At 31.9% G+C, this 21,593-nt stretch overlaps 1 protein-coding gene across 1 annotated transcript in view; it reads right to left on the reverse strand.

Moving 5' to 3' along the window:
• Window positions 1-3,834: 3,834 nt before the first annotated feature.
• Window positions 3,835-21,593, reverse strand: part of LOC112687068 — a 22,567-nt gene continuing 4,808 nt past the window's right edge. Inside the window, exons 3-4 of the mRNA XM_025559602.1 lie at window positions 4,021-4,116; window positions 3,835-3,940 (exon numbers count right to left, since the gene is read on the reverse strand). Coding sequence (XP_025415387.1) covers window positions 3,852-3,940; window positions 4,021-4,116 — 185 coding nt within the window. The 3' untranslated portion in view covers window positions 3,835-3,851. The remainder of the gene's footprint in view (window positions 3,941-4,020; window positions 4,117-21,593) is intronic.

A 21,593-nucleotide genomic window follows, 5' to 3' on the forward strand; every position in this document is an offset into this window, starting at 1 on the left:
TTTGTTGTTATCAAAAATAAAATTCTTATCATAATTATAATTTTATCACAGAATAAATGAAATCAGAATGGTCACTTCTAAATGTAAACAAAATTTAGCCACCATATTTTGGAGTTCTAATTTCTTATCACACTAAAAGTGATAACATTTATTCCGTAATTGTTTTGAAAACATTGACGTGCACGTGCTTCATAGTTTATTGTATTGACTCAATGATTATTGTGAATTAAACCTTGTTAAATTCTAAATAAACGATTCTCGTATTTATTGTACATCAAAAAAAGGTTTTTATTTATTTACAATTGGAGGAGTGAAGTGTGCTGTGAAAGGATGAAAAAATTCAATGAAAATTATTATTGGCATAGTTTTATCACAGAATAAATTACAATTATTCCATTTTACAATGTTACTAGTGGTAAACTGGCATATATTTAATGAATTGAAATATAAAATTAAATTTCAATAATTTTATATAAATGCTACAATACAACAGCAGTTGTAATTAAGTAAATTATCAGTCTATGTGTTAGGTTTTCACACTGTTGGGACTCCAAAACAATAGCCGAATGATTTTTGAACTTCCTTATGTTCCCTGTGTAAAATCTTATCAGTGACCATTCTGATTTCATTTATTCTGTGTTCTAATCGACAGGAGCGTCTAAACTCAGGAATGCCCTTATGCATTCTGCGCATGCGCATAATTTGTTCACTACTATCATAATGTTAGGCTGTTATCAATATATTATATCAAATCATTATAATACGATAATAATATTATTATAATAATATGAGTTTTGAATTAAACTATATAAAATTTGAGCATACTACATACGTATTTTACACTGCTTCGACCATTTTAATAAATAAATTATTATATATACCAGATACATTTTGAAAAAAAAAATCAAAACAGCAATAACTATCAAATATGTTGAGATGGCTTTTAATAATGTTTATTTATATTTACGTTACCCAATTACCTATTTGAACTTTTCATAAACCAGACTTTATCAAAATTTATTACACAAATGCTATTAACTAAATATTTTATTGAGTATTAACAATACAATTCACAAACATCTTAAACATTAAAATTCAATATTGTCTAATATCTATATAAATGACATTATTTTAATAGTAAGTACAAGTATGAATTATCAAAACCAACTAGTGTAGTACGCCGAGTTGTGAGTTCAACACGACTACACAATATTAGGATGTAAGGATTTTAGAGTTAGATTAATAACTTTATCAAGAATACTTATCACGGTATTACTGATATTTTATTTAACATTTTTTAATTTAACATCAACATAGACAAAGTAAATTATGGTAACAAATATAAGCGAAGCGTATGTACTGGGCGGTTGGATACATTTGGTTGCTAATGCTGTTTCGCAACTTTTTCCTATTTGAGATTTTGCGATTCGCACGTGGTTCATATTACTTCTATTAATTTGTTTATAGTTATAATTATAAATACGTAGTACTATAAAATACGTATGAAAAAATGTAATGTATAAATACTACATTACACTTAAGTTTAAACTAAACGTTTCAGTAATATACTAATACAAAAAAAAATTATAACGAAACTGAACATTATTATTTAACAACTAAAATAAAATGACAGTATATTATTGCCATAGAAATTATATAGTTAAATTTTGAATAGTTTGATTCTTAACTCATATTATTATATTATTATTATCGTATTATAGTTATTTGATATGATATTTTGATAACAGCCCGTAGAGTAACTCTATGTAACAGCCTAACATTATAATAGTGGTGAATAAATTACGCGCATGGGCAAAATGCTTAAGGTGCATTCCTATGTTTAGACGCTCCGTTAGACCAACACCGTCATTATCATTTTGTTGTTATCAAAAATAAAATTGTTATCATAAATATAATTTTATCATTAATTTATCATCTAACTTAGCGGTTCCAAAACTATTTTGGTTCACGCATCCCCATAACAAAAAACCTTTAATCACGCTTCCCATGAATAAATAAAAACTTTTTTTATTACTCCAGTAAAAACACATTACTGCTGATCTAAAAATAAATATATGATAAATATACAATATAAATATTTGTCTTTCACCTCACTCAATAAACGCTTGCGCCTCCCTAGGGAAGCATGCCTCACAGTTTGGAAAACATTGTTTTAACCCCTCACCCAAAAAAGAAAAAATATCTTTTACTGCTTATGACTTTGGTCGATAATTCAAAAATATTGTGGAAAGATATAAATCAAATGCATCAAAAATATAATTAACTTATAAATTACCTAAATTATAACCTTTGAAAAAAAAAAATCAAACAACAATTAATACAATATAAGGATTCTTTGTGTATACTTATATTATGTATACTTATCTATGGTGTACCTATACTGTCTACAAATATGTCGTTAATTAGAAAAATTAATAATTTCACTTATCAATGATTATCATATTTTCTTAGATTTACAAGAAGAAGAGAACTACTTGTATTTTTTCACAGAACCATTAAAAATATATGAGGATATTGATATAGGGTTTCGCAGCTATCTCTCGTCACTTTTTTCAGCTCCCTCGGTGAATTTTAATTCCATTTGGAGCAAAGTATGATTTTTAATACTTAATAACTATTTAAAAGCATTGTCGCATAAAATCAAATTGTCACAGAATCGAAACCGATTTTTGTCTTTTCGAAGTTCATCGTTGAACGTTGAATAATTTTTGTGATATCCATGTCAATGTAAAAATTAAATGCTATTTTCAATCGGCTTTTGTGTAATAGTTTATTCATTTTGTACGTTACATTATAAAAATTAAATCTTCTTGTAAACGATAATTTACCAGAAATTCTAATTCAATTAACAATAAGGACCTACTTAGAAATTACAGGTAATTTGTTTATTCCTTTTAAATGAACAATTTAATTGTTTCTTAGTTTTTTTTTGTAAATGTGGATAAAATAATTTTGGTTTGACAAAAAAATCTTGTAAATATATTTTTTTCTATGACTACCTAATTATAAAATAATTTTGAATTTTTTAATGTACATTATATTAATAATTTAATGTAGGTACCTAAGTAATTGAAGTTTTGAAAATAAACATTTTTTTTTTTGTGCTTTCAATTTTAGATTATTCTTTACTATGTTTACTATTTATTTTATTGTATTACCTAATACTATTGAACTATCAAACTTTTTAAAGTTGATAGAAAATAAACAAGAAACAAATCTAAAAAAAATGTATAAAACTGCGTGGGCGCTAAACTAGATTTATGCCATAAATCCATATACCTGAAGTCTATAATTTAAACTTACTCATTAATACCATAAAACTGGGTGAATAGTAACATTTTTGAACAATTTTGAGTATTATAAAACCTTTACTATTTGGGTTACATGGTCGATTTATACACCAAAATACTGATCTTGCTAAGTACTTTAAGTATGTTAATTTAAAATATCTTTGTCTTAATTAAATCATTTTTTCCTTTTTTTGAAATGCTCAGTGTCTATACATCTTGGTGTTAATGGAAATATTTATGACATTTAAGCATATTTTTCTATTATAACATGGCGGAAATTAACTGAATCGTGTATACCATACTGCCTTATTAAGTCTAATGGCAATATATGCCATTTTCAAAGTTAAGATAAAAATTGTTTTTTCTAAATTGCTTTGTACTATTTATATATTGTATTAAATTAAACTAAAAATGAAATGAGACATACTTAGTTTTTAATGTAAAATTTAAAATAATATGTTTTTTAACTCTAAACTGTCTAGAACTGACTGAAATCGACTTACGGCTTTTTTGCTTAGTAAAATAATACAAACTTGAATGTTATTTACTTAAGAAAAAAGCAGTATGAGTACATACATTATACATACCATGTAGCTTAAATTTCTCACATGACTCACAATCTTCGTATCCTAAATTGGCAAAAGAAATTTATTTTTCCATTATTTTACTTAAAAAAAACTATATACTGCAATAGACACAATAGACATACCTTTATGATCAGTTAAACGATAACTATAAGTTTTACTTTTTCGATTATTATTTATTCCATTTCTTTTTCGTTTTACTGCTGAAGTTCTACAGGCATCTAAAATAAATTTTTTGTTTTTTACAATTCAGCCATAGTTCAGAATTGATTATTAATTATGTTGCAATGTTCACTATATATATTAGCGTCACATTATTTTACATTATTTATATCACAAGGGTCTCGGTTTTGATGCAGTTTTTTTTTTTTTTATTTAATTTGTTTTCTCTTATTCAGATTCATTTTGAAATTTTACGTTTTCTTATATATGCAGTTTTTGTATAAAGTTCAAAGGAAAATTCTGTGTCAATATTAGTTTCTGGTGTGAATGCATGCACTTATTCAAAATTCATTGAATTTTCAGCATTGGCTTGCAATTCTGGACAATCTAAATAATAAATAAATAATTTAGTCTATTTTTTTATTTTCATAATTTTTTGATTTCTCAGCTAAAACTATTAATTTTTTCGCATGAGACCGATGCATTTTAAATTTTAATTTTTATGTTATAACTTATAAGTAAGAGTGACATAGACATATAAATGTACGTACCTATAATCATAGATACAATGATACATTCATGAATGAGATAATAAATTTGATTGTTTTCGTTAACAATTTAATTAATTTGGTTAACCACAAATCCACAATGATAACATTTTGTGATTAAAAAATAATTTAGTAACAATATAGTTTCAAATCCATGAAAAACACAAATCATATTACGTCACATAGTGGCGAAGGAAGAGTATGGTGAAATGTGCTTACGCCAAGGGCGCGAATTTGTGCTTTAAAATTGGTACTTATTTTTTATTTTTATTCCACCTTCAAAATGACAATTCTTTATTATACATTTAGAAATGTGTATGATTTTTTTTATCTTGTTTACCGTTAAACTTGTGTTTCACTATCGCGGTGGACACTATCATGATAGTGATCAACATTATTCTGATAAACTCGATCAGTATGAATTAGTTATACATTTAACGAGTACACTACGGTGCACCGTAATTAAAATTTATGAACACTTTAAAAACGACTATAAGTTAAAACACAAAATTAATTAAAAACGGAAATAAATGTGCGGTTTTGGATCTTATCAAATATCCAAAGCTTGTACTAAGCGTGAATATAAAACTATTAAAAATCAAAAATTAATTGAAATATTAATATAAATTCTTAAAAATCTTAATATTTATTATGTGTACATTCTGTTCTTACTACGTAAAATAATAAAAAAAAATTCTAAAACACAGTTCTTGGTATGCAGCCGCCATGTTACGAGATAGATAGCTGTAAGTAAGATTGGCTACCTCGAAATATTTTTCCATAGCCGCGTTGACGTTGCGTGCCACGAACTGGTGGTTAATGAGAGTGATAAGGGCACGGACGGCGATGACCGTTTCGGTAACGGCTGCTGCACGGGTCCGCGTCACACTCCTCCGCCAAACCACCAGTCGCGTTATTGTTCCAGTTTGGTACGCTATTTCCCCGTGTTTGTTACGATGGTTCGTCCGTCGGCGATGTCCGGACTTATAAGGTCGGGTCGCCGTTTTTGGTGTTCCCCAGTCGTGGTGGGGACGACACCGAGACGTGGAGACGATGTCCAGTCTGTGGTAGACGGGTCGCACTCCAGCAGTGGCGCCTAGTCCGCCCTGGGGGATGTGAAATAATGAAAACGGGCGGGCCTTCCTCAATGTCCGGGAATGTTGGGAGTGGTTCGAGGATTCGATCATCGACCTCCATCGCTTCCCCCGGTATGGTGCCTAGCTCCGGCCGGTATTCCTGTGCGGAACCACCTGGCGCCGGTGCCGCCACCTGCACCGACTCCCGGTCTTCCGGGTCGATGGCCTACTCAGCCGAGGGAGTCGCCTTCGTCAGCCGGTATTGCTGACTCGGACCTTCCCTCTCGGCTTTTGCCCGCAATCTACCCAGTGTCTTCGCCACCGTGGACCCGAGCGACCTGATTAAGTCTGTGGTCCGGTCGGCCCACCCTCGGCAATAAGCTGCCCAAAAGAACGACTCAGCCCGCAGTTGGGCAACCCCCGCCTTCCGGACGTCGTCCACGGTGCGACCATGGTGTGTCCATGGTGGTGTCTGGATGTTGATGGCGGCTGGATGTGATGCTGGAAAACGCGCAATTGTGTGTATAATTAATTATGTGCTCGTTTTAGATCTTTCTCGGCGGTAGCTGATCGGTTAGGAAAACTCCTTTATCAACTCGCTTTTCCAGCCTTACGGAGCCCCACCATTTCGGTGCGAATTCCGCATGAAATCCCTTGTGAGCCTTGGACAAGTAGTGGGCTTTATATAGTACCATATCTCCCTCCGAGAATTTGCATTTTTCGTCCACTATGTACCGGTTGTGTCTGCCTGTGATTTCTATCTCCTGCTTAAGTCTATCCCTGTTTAATGGTTCGAACTGTGTATGTGAGTCAAATTTTAGGATCCAATCTCCGGGTCTTTTGCTCTCGCGTCCGAGTACTAATATCGATGGTGGATATCCTGTCTGTACATTGCGCCAGTTTCAAATAGCAAGATAGGGGCTAACTTTGTGTCCCAGGTAGTGTGTTTGCTGTTGGTGAGTGCTGCGCGTAGTCCTTTCTTTAAGTCCTGATTGCGGCGCTTGACCGGGTTGGCTCTCAGGTGATAGGTTGGGGTGGTCTAACCTTCCGCCTGCCATCGTTCAATCGCGCTAAGTATGTCGTTTGGCACGAACTGGGGGCCGTTGTCACACGCGGAGGTAGCCAAAACGTGAGAAAAATTCTCGTTCGAGTGTTTCGGTAATGTTTTTAGTAGTGGCTGTTCCGAGCGGGTATGCCTCGGTCCATCTACTGAAGCAGTCCGTAGCTACCAAGATATAGAATTTTCCTTTACTCGTGCGAGGATAGGGTCCCATTAAATCTATACTGATAACCTCCCAGAGGTGTCTGGGTTTCATGAAGTTGGTGGGGTCATTCGACCGTAAGTTGAGTGGTTTAGTACATGCACATATGTGTCATGACTTGACATACAGCCTCACGTCATTTTTGAGTCCTTTCCAATAGAAACGGTCCCTGACTGCCAGGTAAGTTTCCTTCCACCCTGGGTGACTAGCCGTGATGTGATCGTGATACCTCTAGATCACCTGTTGGGATTGAGTTTTGGGTATCACGATTGTTAAGTGGCCCTTGACGTTTTGTCGCAGGAGGCCATACGATAGGACAAAATTATCCGTATCTTTCGTGGCGATTCTGGTGTTACGTGCATGGGTGTCCGACTTAACTGCATTGATGATGTCTCGCGTTTGGGAGTCGTTGGATTGCCAGGTCACGAGGGTTGTGGTGGAAAACGGAACGTCGGCAAGTACGTCGATCGTTTCGATTGTGGCGAAGATGTTATCAGCGGGGGGGTTAGTAGTGTTGGTGGGTGGTGAAGTGGGTACTGCTACTAAACGCTCCTCAAGCTGATCTTCATCTACGGGTGGGCCTTGGGCAAGGTTCCGTGATAACAAGTCTGGTCCCTCGTTTTGCACGCCAGGTACATGTATCGTGTGGAAATCCAAGTTTGCGAGTTGAAGAGACCATCGCGTTAACTTTGAATTGTTGTTCTTTGCCCGGTGAAACCAAGTTAATGCTGCGTTATCTGTGAATAGCTTAAACGGTCACGCTTCAAGGTATGGTCTAAATTTGTCCGTGGCCCATATAATTACCAAGCACTCGCGTTCCACGGCGGCGTATCGCTTCTGTGTATCCGAGAACTTTTTGCTTGCATAAGCGATGACGCGTCTTTCTTCTGGTCTGCCATTCCTTTGAAAAAGTACCGCGCCAGCACCTAGTTCGCTAGCATCAGTCTGGAGACAGAAAGGCTCGGTGTAATCGGGTGGGGATAATTTAGGTGAGTCGTACAAGGCACTTTTGACACAGTCAAAGGCTTTCTGTTAGACATCCATCCATGACCATTTCGCTCCCTGTTCAAGTCGGTCTGTTAAGGGGGCAATGATGTTGGCATAGTTATTCACAAACTGACAATACCAATTGCACATGCCTAAAAACCTACGCAAGTCCCTAACTTTTTTTGGTACTGTAAAGTTTTTTATACACTCCAATTTTTCCGGTTGTTTGTGGATGCCCTCAGAGTCAACAAGATGGCCTAGAAAAGAGATTTCGGTGCAACCAATCTTGCACTTCTTAGTATGGCACGTCAGTCCATATCTCATGAGACGTCTCATTTTCCTTCCCATTCCACTTCAAATCATTCATTGTAACAAATTATTATAATTATAAAATTATGAAATAAAACGAAATACCGCGTAGTAGGTTCAGAAGCTAGTACTTGGTACTCTTGCTGCTGATTGTCACCAGTGACGGCGTGAAGTCAATTCTCCATTGAAACAGGTATACGTATCAAGTACCCTAAGTCAACATTTTATATCTATAACTCGATTGTACTAGTAAATTAAATTGTACATAAATATTAAAATTAACGGGTTCAAATAAAATAATATATGATAATATTTTATGTCAAATGTGCAAATTATGTGTTAAGCTTTTCTGTGCCACAAGACTGCCTACTCACCCCAATTTAATCCGAAAGCAGCTGAAATTCGAATCGCATCGCTACTAATAATGGTAATAGTGGTCTGACTGCGCTGTCGTCTGGCGACACCGGTCACGTGATCTCTACGACGCTACCTGCTACCAAAAGTTATCAGTCGCTGACGGATACACGATGCAATGGCGTTGAATTGTTTCGATCACGCAATAGTTGATTGGTGGCTGACAGTTGCGACTGTTAAATTCACTGTTGGCAACTAGCCAAGTGCGACCCGTACTTAAATGTTTTCAATTAGTGGCACCGATCCCTATATTGAGGTCTGGTCTTGGCCTAACACCTTTTGAAAATTTAGGATGGGGTCATTTCATATTGAGTCAATGGCGTATTATGGGGGGGCTGGGGGTTTCCACCTCCCCTCTTAAAAATATTTGAAAACGTCAAATTTTAAACATATCAGTAATATAACAATTTTAGTTTGTTTATTCAATAAAGAACTATAGTATAATGAAAAAAAAAATATATATATATATATATATAAAAAAAATATTAAAATCGCTAATAATTAAATTGTAATCAGATAATAATAATAACAATTATAGTTTACTAACTATACGGTTAACCGCACGGCACTTACACACACATGGTATATAAATAATCTGATGTAGGAAAATTATCGGTCGATAAGAATATCAATATCTTGGTCTGTGACTGTTACGTCTTATCAGTTATCAGTATGTACTATGCATCTAAGCGCAACATAAAGTAATATAAAATATGATTAATATGATCATACATTTAATTTAGTTTAATTGTATTAATTTATTTTCATTTAATTGTTGAGTTGGTATTGAAAGAGTACTGAAATGAAGCCAGTAAAAAAAAAATTTCAAAAATTTCAGAAAAGATTTAATGGCCTTGCCATGCTATTTATTCATCGAGATTTAAAAAACGAAAACTAGAATTTATAATATAATTTGTAATTTTGTTATAGTAATTTTTCAATAGTTTGATTTCAATAAGTTAATAAAAAACCTAACAATAAGTTGATAAAGAACATTTTATACTAATTTATAAAATTATTTCATTATTAGGTATGACACCCCCCTCACCAAAAAAGAAAAAAAGTTCTAAATACGCCTCTGTATTGAATTGAAGTCTGGCTGCATTTTTCTACGAAAGTTTCATTATAAAATAAAATCTAATTTTCTAATGTCTCTAACTACAATTTTTGTTCCGCTATTGTGTTAAATAAATTATTAACAAAGAAATGATTGATACGAGTGATTACAAATTATTCAAGAGTTTTATCAAAGATTTAGATCTCAATTTATTGACAAAATTGCCATCTAAAATACATGATGACTATGAAGAATATAAAAGAGATTTAAGTAAAAGTAATACAGAAGATGAAGAAGAATGACAAGATTTAAATAAGTTTGGAATAATTAATACTATGAATATTAAATCAGAATTTGAGCGTTTGCATATAATAATTAAAATAAGTTGAACATTGCCTACATTTTAGTTGTACTGTTGAACAAAGTTTTTCCAAATTAAAAATCATAAAATCTAAAATCAACACCGTGTTCCACTACAGATTAGAAAATGTAATGATTATTTTCACGAAGAGGATATAAACACAGATGTAAATAAAAACGAATACTGTGTATTTCATCATTAAATTATTAAATATAATTATTTATAACATTATTAAAAAATTATAATATATATTATTTTGTTTGTTTTAGGTAACATATATTTGCGAGAAAGTCACCAGTATTAAGTTTTAGCATTTTCATATATTAATTTATGTACCAAGATTTTGAGTTACAATTATTTTTTAATATGACATTGTGTTTTATAATTTTTATTTAAATAATTTCAAAGTATTCACATAGAATATATAAGTATATAAAAATATGGTATTTTATAATTGCAGAAGCAATAGCATATAGTTCATAAAATTCATCATACATTTCATTGGAAGGTAAAAAATCCCATAAAAAAACTTTTACCAATGTTAAATAAATAATGTTAAAACTATATAATAATAAATCATGTTTTGTGGTTACGTTATGGAAACAGCAATATATGTTTTACTGTTTAAGATTAAGATCTATGATTTAAGATTTCTTGAAATATTGGGTGGAGGCTACAGCCTCCTCTGTAGTCTTTATACGTCTCTGAGGGGTGGCGAAATATTTTTTTTCTTCGGTTGACAATATCTAAAATAAGGCACTAACACAGGATGAATGTGTCCATATAATAGCACGCGTATCGTATACTACTCAAACTACGCGGTATTGTCAATTGTAAGAAACATGTAATATTATACGTGTACGCGAAAAGGGTATTTTTTTCGTATACTTTATACGCGAACTTCCTCCTCCTACTCCGCGTCAACCTTTGGCACATCACCAGAGGCTGCGATGGATACATTGAACGTCCTCGGCTGCTGCCACCGACTTCACTTGGCCGCATGCGCATGCCCAGTGTCTACGCACCCTTGTGCACGCTCATCATATACACGTCGTCGTCATCGTCGTGTATCCGTTTTCCGTTTCCTCGGCTTGCGCAGGCAACAGCACTACGATTATACTTCACCAGTGGCACAATGAGGTATATGATCCTGGGTGGAGGATTTTTAGAACTAGTCATCCCAATAGTGCTTTAATTTTGAGAATAAATTCATTGTTTACTAAGACACTATGCCAAGTGTACCAAAATTTATAAACTACCTATTTATTTTGTAACAAATAACGTAAGGAAATTTTCATTATAAATGATTAACAAATAAACAAATAATTTTAAATCAATTTATATTTAAATCTTAAGCTTTATATTTTTCGACACTGAAAATTTCGAAATAAAAGAACCGAGATTGTTTCATTAAAGTTCTTAACTAAGTTCTGATCTTGTGCATAGCTGAAAATTGTAAATTACCTTTTAAAACTGAATGGTTGATAGAGGATACATTTTTATTAGAAATTCTTTGGTTATTAATTGTGATCGATAAATTATTATTTTAAAAATCTGTTTGAAAACTCATGATATTGTTAAATTTATTTTTCCTAACATCATTATTTGTATGTTTAATTTTTTTAATACAGAATTAATGTAAATATCATAAATTATTTAATATTTCTAATAATATAATAACATCTGAATTTGAATCTTTTTTTAATTTTATTATATTACAGAAATATATTTTTTGTATCTAGATTTTAAATCCTTACTACAAATATAGACATAAAAATATAGAGAGTACTTATAATAAAAAATGTAAAGTGTTATGATAAAAAAAAATAATAATATAAATACCTTTATTTGTTTTAATACTTTTAGGTAGAATACAAAAGAAAAAAGAAAAAAAAGATTATTTTATTACCAGTCATAACTATTTACTTTTTTTTAAGTTTTATTGTATTTAAGATTATTCACCGAATACAGTCTGGTGACACCAAGCCTTAGTTTATGTTAGCTTAATTTAGAGCAAAACTTTGTCTGGGTGTACGATCACAATTAGTTTCTTTATCATCATTGAACGATTAATCACTTCAATGTTGATAGTTAACACTCTAATAGCAGAAATTAATTGAAGTTGTTGGTATTGTGTTTTTTTATTTTAATAATATTGAACATGTTGTATTGTTTTAATTACGTTTCAACTAAAATTCTTGAATTTAGTATACGTTGATTTCTAACCAGTTTAAAGAATTTAATGAATTTGTATCGTGAGAGAATTACGCCAAACAAAGTCTTAGGAAAATAATACCTTGGTCTTTGACTTGAGATCATGAAATAAATGGAAATGCATTATAAATATTTTTGGTACATATAAATAAATTAGCAAAATTAAAAATTTAACATAAAAAAATAATTTTTTTTTTCAAGTGATTTAGTAATTTATAGATAGTGAATGAATAATTTTGGAAAATAATTGTAATATCTATAAAAATCTATAATTAAATGTGTTTAATTTTATTAATGTATAAACTATGTTAAGAAAGTAAATGTTGGGACGCTATACACTTTATTTGTCAAGTTATCCTGTATAAATATATTTAAAATTATTTAAAAACATTAATTGGTTGAGAAAATCAGCGTATGTCGAAAACTTACCGTATTATTAGTCCGAGGCACTGATTATTTATAATTACTAATCGTTTTTTAATAAGTAAAGCATTTAAAAATTATCAAAAGAATACTAGTTGTCATAAATATATTGGTTTTATTTTATTTTTCATAATAGTTTTTCTTATAGAAATAACCTGTGGTCTACTTAGAAATATACTAATAACTGATACGTTTTCAGGTATATTTATAACACTCATTTTTATCCAAATTATATCATGATATATTAAAGATTTTTTACATTGAAAAACGTATACTATAATAAATACTAGGTCGATTTAATTTATGTCTGCTGTGTACATAATATATACCTCAAATCATGTTGCTGTAATATGCTTGTGACAAAAGCAATAAAAAAAAAAGGAAACAATTTTTTAGGTCTGTCGAAATAAATGTATGGGCTTTTAAAATACATACGGTGTGAAACAGTGATTAAAATCGTACAATATATGACGACCAGCCCTCTACTATTCATTCGGTTTATCTTAGGACGTAAACGCGTGCGAATTGGATTGTAGCATTATAATAGTAAGTATAGTCTTCAATTCTTCATCCATATCTTATGAACAACATTTGTTGGTAAAAAATAAAAACGTAGTTGTAGAAAAATTATTGTGATTATATACTATGTCGATTGTTTGCAATGCGTTATTGTATAGTATATAATATGCGCACACGGGACGCCTGTCGGACTGTGAGAATTTCATCATATTATACTTTATGAGTGGTTGAAAAAAGGAAAAAATAATCGTCGCCGAAACGTATTTATTTTTTTACCATCATTATTATTATTCCGAATGAATAAAACCCACTCGTAATCCATCAGACAAATCCGCAAGATTTCCTGCCGCAGGTGACGATGACGACGACCGCACAAATACATATCCTACTTGTAATATAATAATAATAATAATAACCGTGTACATCCCCAAGTCGCCGTATGTTACCTATGCGTAGGCGCGCGTATGTGTTTGTGTTATGTGCACACTATATAAATCAGGAGGACATAAACTTATTGAGAAAAAAACCCTTACGGGTTTTCGAATACGTGCGAAAACCGTCATCATAACACCGCATAACGTATTTGTACGCGACACAATAATAATGCGCTATAGGCCGGTCTTTATAAATATTATACGCGCACATGCGTGTGTGTGTGTGCGTGTAAGTAATATAACGTTTAAACGGGTCGTATATATGTACATTTAAGAGGTGTTTTTTTGATGGATCCAAAATGGACATGACTCCTGTAGTTGTCGACCGCGCCGCTGCGGTTCTCTGCTGATACTGCGCGTGTTTTCTCAGGTGCTCGCACGAATCACTGTCACAGCCCCGTCAAACTGACCACACGCATCCGGCCGGTATAATAATAAATATACTATAAGCGCTATGTATACACTACAACACACGGGCATACTGCACTCGTCTCATACGCTCTCGTATAATATTAAAAGCAACTGCATACTATTAAATGTACAATGCACTACGCGGTTGCAACAGCCCGCAGGTAACGACGACGTGTGTACAATGTATTCAATATTGTTCCGTAATAAAAACATTTATCCAAGAGCCTTCGATCGATTATTATTATTGTCCTATACTCATATGTATATGAATAATGTGAATATTATGAATTATAATAATATAGAGTAAATATCGACTATCCAATAGTTTTTCTGAACGGATATATTAAAGTTTAGACTACTCGCCGTTGTAGGCCGTACTATAATTGTCGCTTTTATTTTTCAGTTTTTCTCTGCAACATAGATATATCATTACAGTCCTTATAAATCTTAGTTAATATCGGGCATTGGCCGAAACCCGATCTTAGCAAGTATAATGAAAACTCGTAAAATCTGTAGGAAAGCGGACAACGAGTAATCCGGAAAGATTTATTCTTATCAAGAAAAAATAAAATGATACGACGACGGATTGTCATTAAAATTAATTAAGAACAATGGTTAGTTTACGCGTTTGCGTTGTTTACACATAACGTACAATTATTTTTGTATAATATGCTGAACTATGACAAAGATTCGATTTTTTATAACGATTCAATCGTAGGGCAAGGACTCTATACCTCTAAGGCTTTTTAAAAAATTAAAAAAAAAATCAAACTTACTGTCGAAATTATTCATTAAAGTTATGGCAATTTGAGGATTTATGAAATCAGTTTTTTCGTAATGTGGGCGATACAAAGTAAGTAGTTTTTCTGACGAGTGAGTGACATTCTTAAAAGAGGCTAGGAAGATATCTATTCTGAATCCAGTCCTGGCAAGGATTAAGGTGTGGAGCCATCTTTTACTGTAGTAGTTAAAAAAAAGGTGTTCTGTAAAGGTAATTCGATGCCTTATCTAGCTCGTATTCGATGAATTACAACAATATTTTACACGGAAGTATAACAAATTATTTTATTATTTAAAAACTGTATTGCGAATGTACGAGAGAATTACGAATTAAATTGTAAAGATATGGCGAGTTGCATTTAAAATATACTTATGTGTTTGGCTTGATTTGCTGCCTTTACAGGTTCGTCTAATCTTCATATGAATGTCACTCAGCCGAAAAAACCCATACATAAAACGCACAGCACTATTAGCAAATAGCATATATTTATATACAATAATAATAATAATAATTACACTTAAGTACTTTTAATGCACCGCCAGGTTGATTGCATATGTATAATATATATATATATATATATGTTATAAACGCACACGTATGCGGTGTTCACGTATGTGATTATGCGTGGGTGAACAGCAACACAAGTGCCAAGTAATATAAACGAGAAATGACTTTATTCGTGGTGTGCAGATTCGAGTGGCCTCACTATACACACACACTCACACACACGCGTACGTGCTCGGGAAAATGCATTCCGTTCACGTCGACAAATTGGCTACGGATAAACTCCAAATCTTCCGATGTCGGAGAATGTCCAATTAAATCAACCATACACGGCGTCGAGGGAGAGAAAAGCGTTCTACTTACAGGAAATGCAATATATTCCATAGTGCGAACCATCGGGTTCCAATCTCTCCAAATCTTCTCGGCTAATAGTCGCGTTTCCTACTCTATTCACCGACTAAACTATACCATATATATCCCATATAATACCGTACATTGGTATAATACTAAATAATTTAGTATTAAATTTAATATTATGTATGAATATGGGTTAATGTTGTAATAATAGCTACATAAACGTCGACTGGTATGTGTATTTGTAAGTACATCGAGTGTTTGTACCACTGTACAATCAGATAAACTATAGCTATAGAGGATATAGAATAAATAAGCAAACTGCAATATATTAATTATTGTTAACAATATTTTTTTTAAAAATAGTTATAGACTCGTAGGTCAACATTTATATACATAGGGTTTATATTGAGAAAATCCGCTGAAAATCAAATGTAGTAATTTTACTATTTATGTTTTATCTCACAGGTTTCCAAAGTGGTTTATATCGACCTCTTGGGATCGATTCTAACCTGTAAGGAGTCTATGCCAACGGATAAAAAAATTGGGGGTGCATCATGTGTAAATAAGGGTCCACGGGAGTTATAAGTCAAAAATGCGTGTTGTAATTTTTACGAAAAATATGTGTGTAACGATGCGATCAATAACGATTATTATAACAATCACTGTTAATAACTACTAACAGAGCCGAATATCGGAATATAAAGATAAGATCAAATTTATAGTTGATGATTACACATTCAACCGTTTATTTTTAGGTCTCACTAATAACTAATAAGTAATATTTGCATTTATTAACGTTTTAATTACTAAAAAAATTATTTGAATATTGTCATTATTAAAGAAATAAAGGTATTATAAAAAACAACATGTTTTTTATTTAAAAAAAAATGCACTTCATAGTAAAGCCTATTTAAGTGAACAGTTTCATGTAAGCTATGAAAAACACCTAGATGAATTTGTAAAAATTTAATTTTAGGGGTCTCCGAAAATAGAAAATATTGACACGTGGTCTACGAGGAAAATAAGTTTAGGAACCTCTGTTTTATCTCATAAGTTGTAAGTTTTTTTTTGGATTGAGATTCATGAGAATTAAATATGCTTATCAGTTAATTACATTTGCATGGCTATAGTATTGCACCGTCAGACCGTTTATCGCAAATAATCATATAGTTCAATAAGATGAATAATTTGTGGTCACGGGTGATGTTTGGTGTTACAGAGGTCATAGATGTTGGCGCCTTGCAGTCTCTTCAAAAGAGTAAATTTTTTTGTACATACGCTTATGGACACTAATAAGAAAACGTTTATCGAATACCACAAATCAAAACTTTAAAATTATGTGTGTATGAGTTTTAAACGCATTAAAAAAATTGAATTTACCGAAATATGAAGTATTATTATTAATAAATCGAATATAGGTTTATTAAGAAATTATAAATTTGAGTATTTGGACGTGCTTGACTGTTTTACTGTATACAACTAAATATATAGTGGCACGAATCATTTATTGAGTACTTATAAGTACTCAATATATAATATATTGAAAATATATATATCAAAAATATATATATTTTAATTTCAAACACATTTCACAGTTTTGAAATATTTTAATGATATTTGTGTTATTTATAGGAACATGAAATTTTCGTTTTTCCCGAATTTTAGATGCATTTTTTTTTATGTTATAACATTCAAATTGTAATCTACCTCACAAAGAAATTTGATTTTATTACAATATCAACCACCTTTAGATAAACTGAATTATAAACTAATCTACACGAACTCTTTAACTCAAAATAATTTTTTCGCTAATAAAACAATACATTGGTTTCATCATTCGTCCGTCCCTGTACCTCATCCAACCGTGAAGTTTCATCTGACTTAGGAGAAATGCTGTAATATTTGATATCTGTACTACAAATGTTATTTTGAAAGTATTAATTTTTAAATTGTTTCTGCTAATTTATATATCAACAATTGTACTGGTATAGTAAATGAATGGTTAAGTCGAACATTAGCGAATAAATTTTAATTTTAATTTTGTAAAGTATTACCAGTATATAATGTGTACCATTTGATCAATTGCAGCGTGTGGCGAATTGTGTCACATACAGTTGCGTAGCAAGGGTATGGCAAACCGTACCTACAGTAAGAGCGCAAATTTCAAAGGGCGCAGAATTGTCCACAAGTCGTATTTTTATTATTCCTTAAAAACGATATATTTCCATTATACTTTTTGAAATGTGTATATATTGTCTAATTGTATATACTACATGTGAATTCAATGATGAAATTATAAAAATAGCACAAGTGAATTTACATGTAGGAAATTTCATATGAAGAAATTATGATATCAAAGAATTGCCAGTCTTAAAACGACCAAAAAAAAATTTTAAAATTTAAAACTTGTATTGTATTGATAACTAATAAATATAAATTATATTTTTAAAACAGTTAAAGATTAAAAAAAAAAATATCATGACATAAAATTTTTAATTCGTAAAAATACGTATTTTTCTTAGTTTGCCAGAAGTGCTAGAAAGTCTTCTGACGCCACTGATTACATATATTAAGTAAACGAACACTCGCACAACGAGGATTTTTAATAACGTCAACAAAGAAGCTTTTTCTCGAAAATATCAGATTTTATTGTAAACGACTGTGCAAACCTTGGGCTTTATGAGGTTTCAGCATATATACGAACCATACGCGCACGTACTTGGCCACTTCACGAACTCTTGGGTGTATGCATTTATACGACAGACGCGCGGGTTCATTTTAGAACTTTGTCACTAAATTATTCATTCTCTCTTTCTCTTTATATACGTATACATACACACAATATACATCACAGTGGAGGCTATGGCAGCGGTCTGCAAACATAATCATGTGCGAAACATCACTCGAGACGTTGCACGATATAAATATTACGATGCGTGCGCGTGTACACATGACGCGGCACGTCGTCGCGATGAATAAAAAAAAAGTTTGAGCCTTAGGGTGCGGCACTGTAGTCGTACAGCTCCGGTACAGCAGTGTCGGTGCGTGTACACACGTGAGGACGCGAAAAAAGTAAGACGAAAAAAAAACAGGGAAAAAACTCGTGTATTGTTGTACAACGGGAAATAATAATAATAGCCGTAATGCTGAAACCGGGCGCGGGGGATCAATTAAAAGTGCGCGCGTACGTGTCGTAGATGCCGGGCCGAGATAAGTCGACGGGACGACGACTTTGAATAGAAAACGGAGGGATGCTGTACGGCGCGCGTGCGTGAATACATGTGTGCGTGTGCGTGAGCGTGAGTGAGAGCGGTGCTTGTGCGTGCGTGTAGGAGACGTGCCGTCGAACAATAGAATGGCTGGCAGGGCTCTCGTATTGCACGACGACGATGGTGTGTGTGGAAACCGTGCGGGGCTCCTGTTATTTCTTGTAAACACACTCACGTGAACTGCACCACGTAACCCATTGATTCCGGATGGAAGTATAGACCAAGATGCGCGGTTGATTTGAAATATAATAACGGTGAAGGGAAATGAAAAAATTAAAGAGCGAAACAATAATATTATAATTACGGTACATGCGTAATAACGATTTCGCGATAAACTAACTAGTATAGTGACTAACTGCCAGTGGCGCACAAAAGTATTTTGAGAGCACATGCAACTAAAAAAAATTACCCACCCACCCATTAATTTTTTTTTTTTAAAAAAAAAAAAACGTTCATTTAAATTATTGTCTGTAACTGTAATTAACTCTTAAAACAACTATAAATTTAAGAAATTAAGATTTATTATAATTAATTAAAATTAAGATGTCTACACCCAGTGCCGTATAGGTATGATGTTTGTGTTATAATAATAATGTTATTTGCTTACCATACTCCATAATGTTTGGTATCGAAGTTTTCCAATTATATAACCACCAACCCACCCATACACCCACCACCGGCGAGAGCCCATGCAATTGCACTCCTTGATAACCTGTCTGGGCGCTACTGCTAACTGCTATCTGTAAACCGTTAACCAAACGTGCGATTATGTGGGAAACAATAATTATGACATGTCTATAATTTACTTTTTACAATTGTGGTTTGACACTATTACCATCGACGGTCTGTGCAGGTTTTCATGTAACGAAAACATAATCTGCAGGTGACAAATCTACGTGAATAATCACGTGAGAAAGACGACGAGTCCTGTGACGAAACCTGCAGTGCACCGTTAAAATAATAGTATACTCATAATGCTTCATGGTATTACGTTATATTGTAATGATCTTAATTCAAACGAAAATGTACTGGTAAGATGCAATCAAACTGATTGATTCATCGTGTAAAATATGTATGATAATTGAAGTATTTAAAAAATACTTTAATAATAATCCTAGTACTCTCCTAAACGTTTTTTTATTCGTAAAGTTTCCCGTTCATATAAATAAAAAATTATACGTAAAATCGATTTAGATCAGAATATTAGCATTATAAAAATCGAGATATAATTCATTATTCGGTGAGTCTATAATATTAACTCTATATAAACTAATAAAACTATTATGACTACGAAAGTATTGAATAATACTTTAGTTTAAGTAGTTATATAATATAATGAAAATATATTAGATCTTTTTAGTTTAAATTTTTGAAACCATTAAAATCCAATGGAAATTCGAGACATGATTAACGAGCGCTAAGTTCAATCTCTTGAAAAAATGACGAAATTATTGTCCAAATAATTATTATATTTTGAAAGAATTAAACCACTTATTTAATGGACGAGTTTAATATATTTGTAGATGTTAGTGTCTGCACGAGTATATTACGAATATTGATATATACTAATATGACTACCACTTATTTTCATGTACTTTATATAACCTCATGTAATCTTATTTGTACTGTTCATTTATTTCTATAACCGTTGATGTCAAGCATTCTTTTATTAATTTCATAATAACATAATGGGTATCATTAAGATTTTCTTATAACTAATTTAGATATATTATTCTAGTAAAGTACTTACACTTATAACATTATACATACTCTATATTCATATAGACATATTATAATTCACATTATGAGTGTTCTAAAGAACTATTGAAAACATTGATATTATGTCAATAGTCTATTGCTCTATTATGTGTAATAAATAACCAATTGTACATCAAAATAATAACATTTAATTTTCTATCATTATTGGATTAATTTACTATTATAGATGATATTTATTTTCTTTCACTTATTATTTATTTAATCGAGACTAAAGTATTAACTTTTCACAATCGATACTGAAAATGTTAAGCTGAAATCCGGAGTAATAAGAAAAAAATAGTAAAATAATTATTCATACTAAAACAATGTTAATTATGACTACTGTGTAATTTAATCATTAGAAAAGCGGTAATTTAAATGTTTATTTTGAACTACTCAAGAAAACAGGTACACAAAATATTTTCATAACTAACCAATATAAGTATTTGCATAATTGCATATCAATTCTTGGATAGTCAATATTAAATTCCCAACGAGAATATATTTAAAAAATATGCTATTTCAGCTATATTGTAACACTATAATCGTATTCTGATATTTTTTTGATTTATTCAGTTTAGTAAATATAATCGTCGAAAATCCTCTCCAATATTATTAATTAAGTTTACGCGTCAACACTGCATATCAAGTTGATATCTTATTGATCATTGCAATGTTTTTTTTAACTAATTACTATTGTTTAATTGGTTAAACGGTGGTACGCAGAGACAATGACGAGTATTACAAAGTACTGTATGTTTTTGCTTCAATTTCAACCCTTACAGTAAATCGAAAATGTATAAAATCGATAATATAATACATCGGAAACGTTACGAGATAATCTTATAATAC

This window comes from Sipha flava, unplaced genomic scaffold (genome assembly GCF_003268045.1).
Source record: "Sipha flava isolate LNK unplaced genomic scaffold, YSA_version1 32_pilon_pilon, whole genome shotgun sequence".
NCBI lineage: Eukaryota > Metazoa > Arthropoda > Insecta > Hemiptera > Aphididae > Sipha > Sipha flava.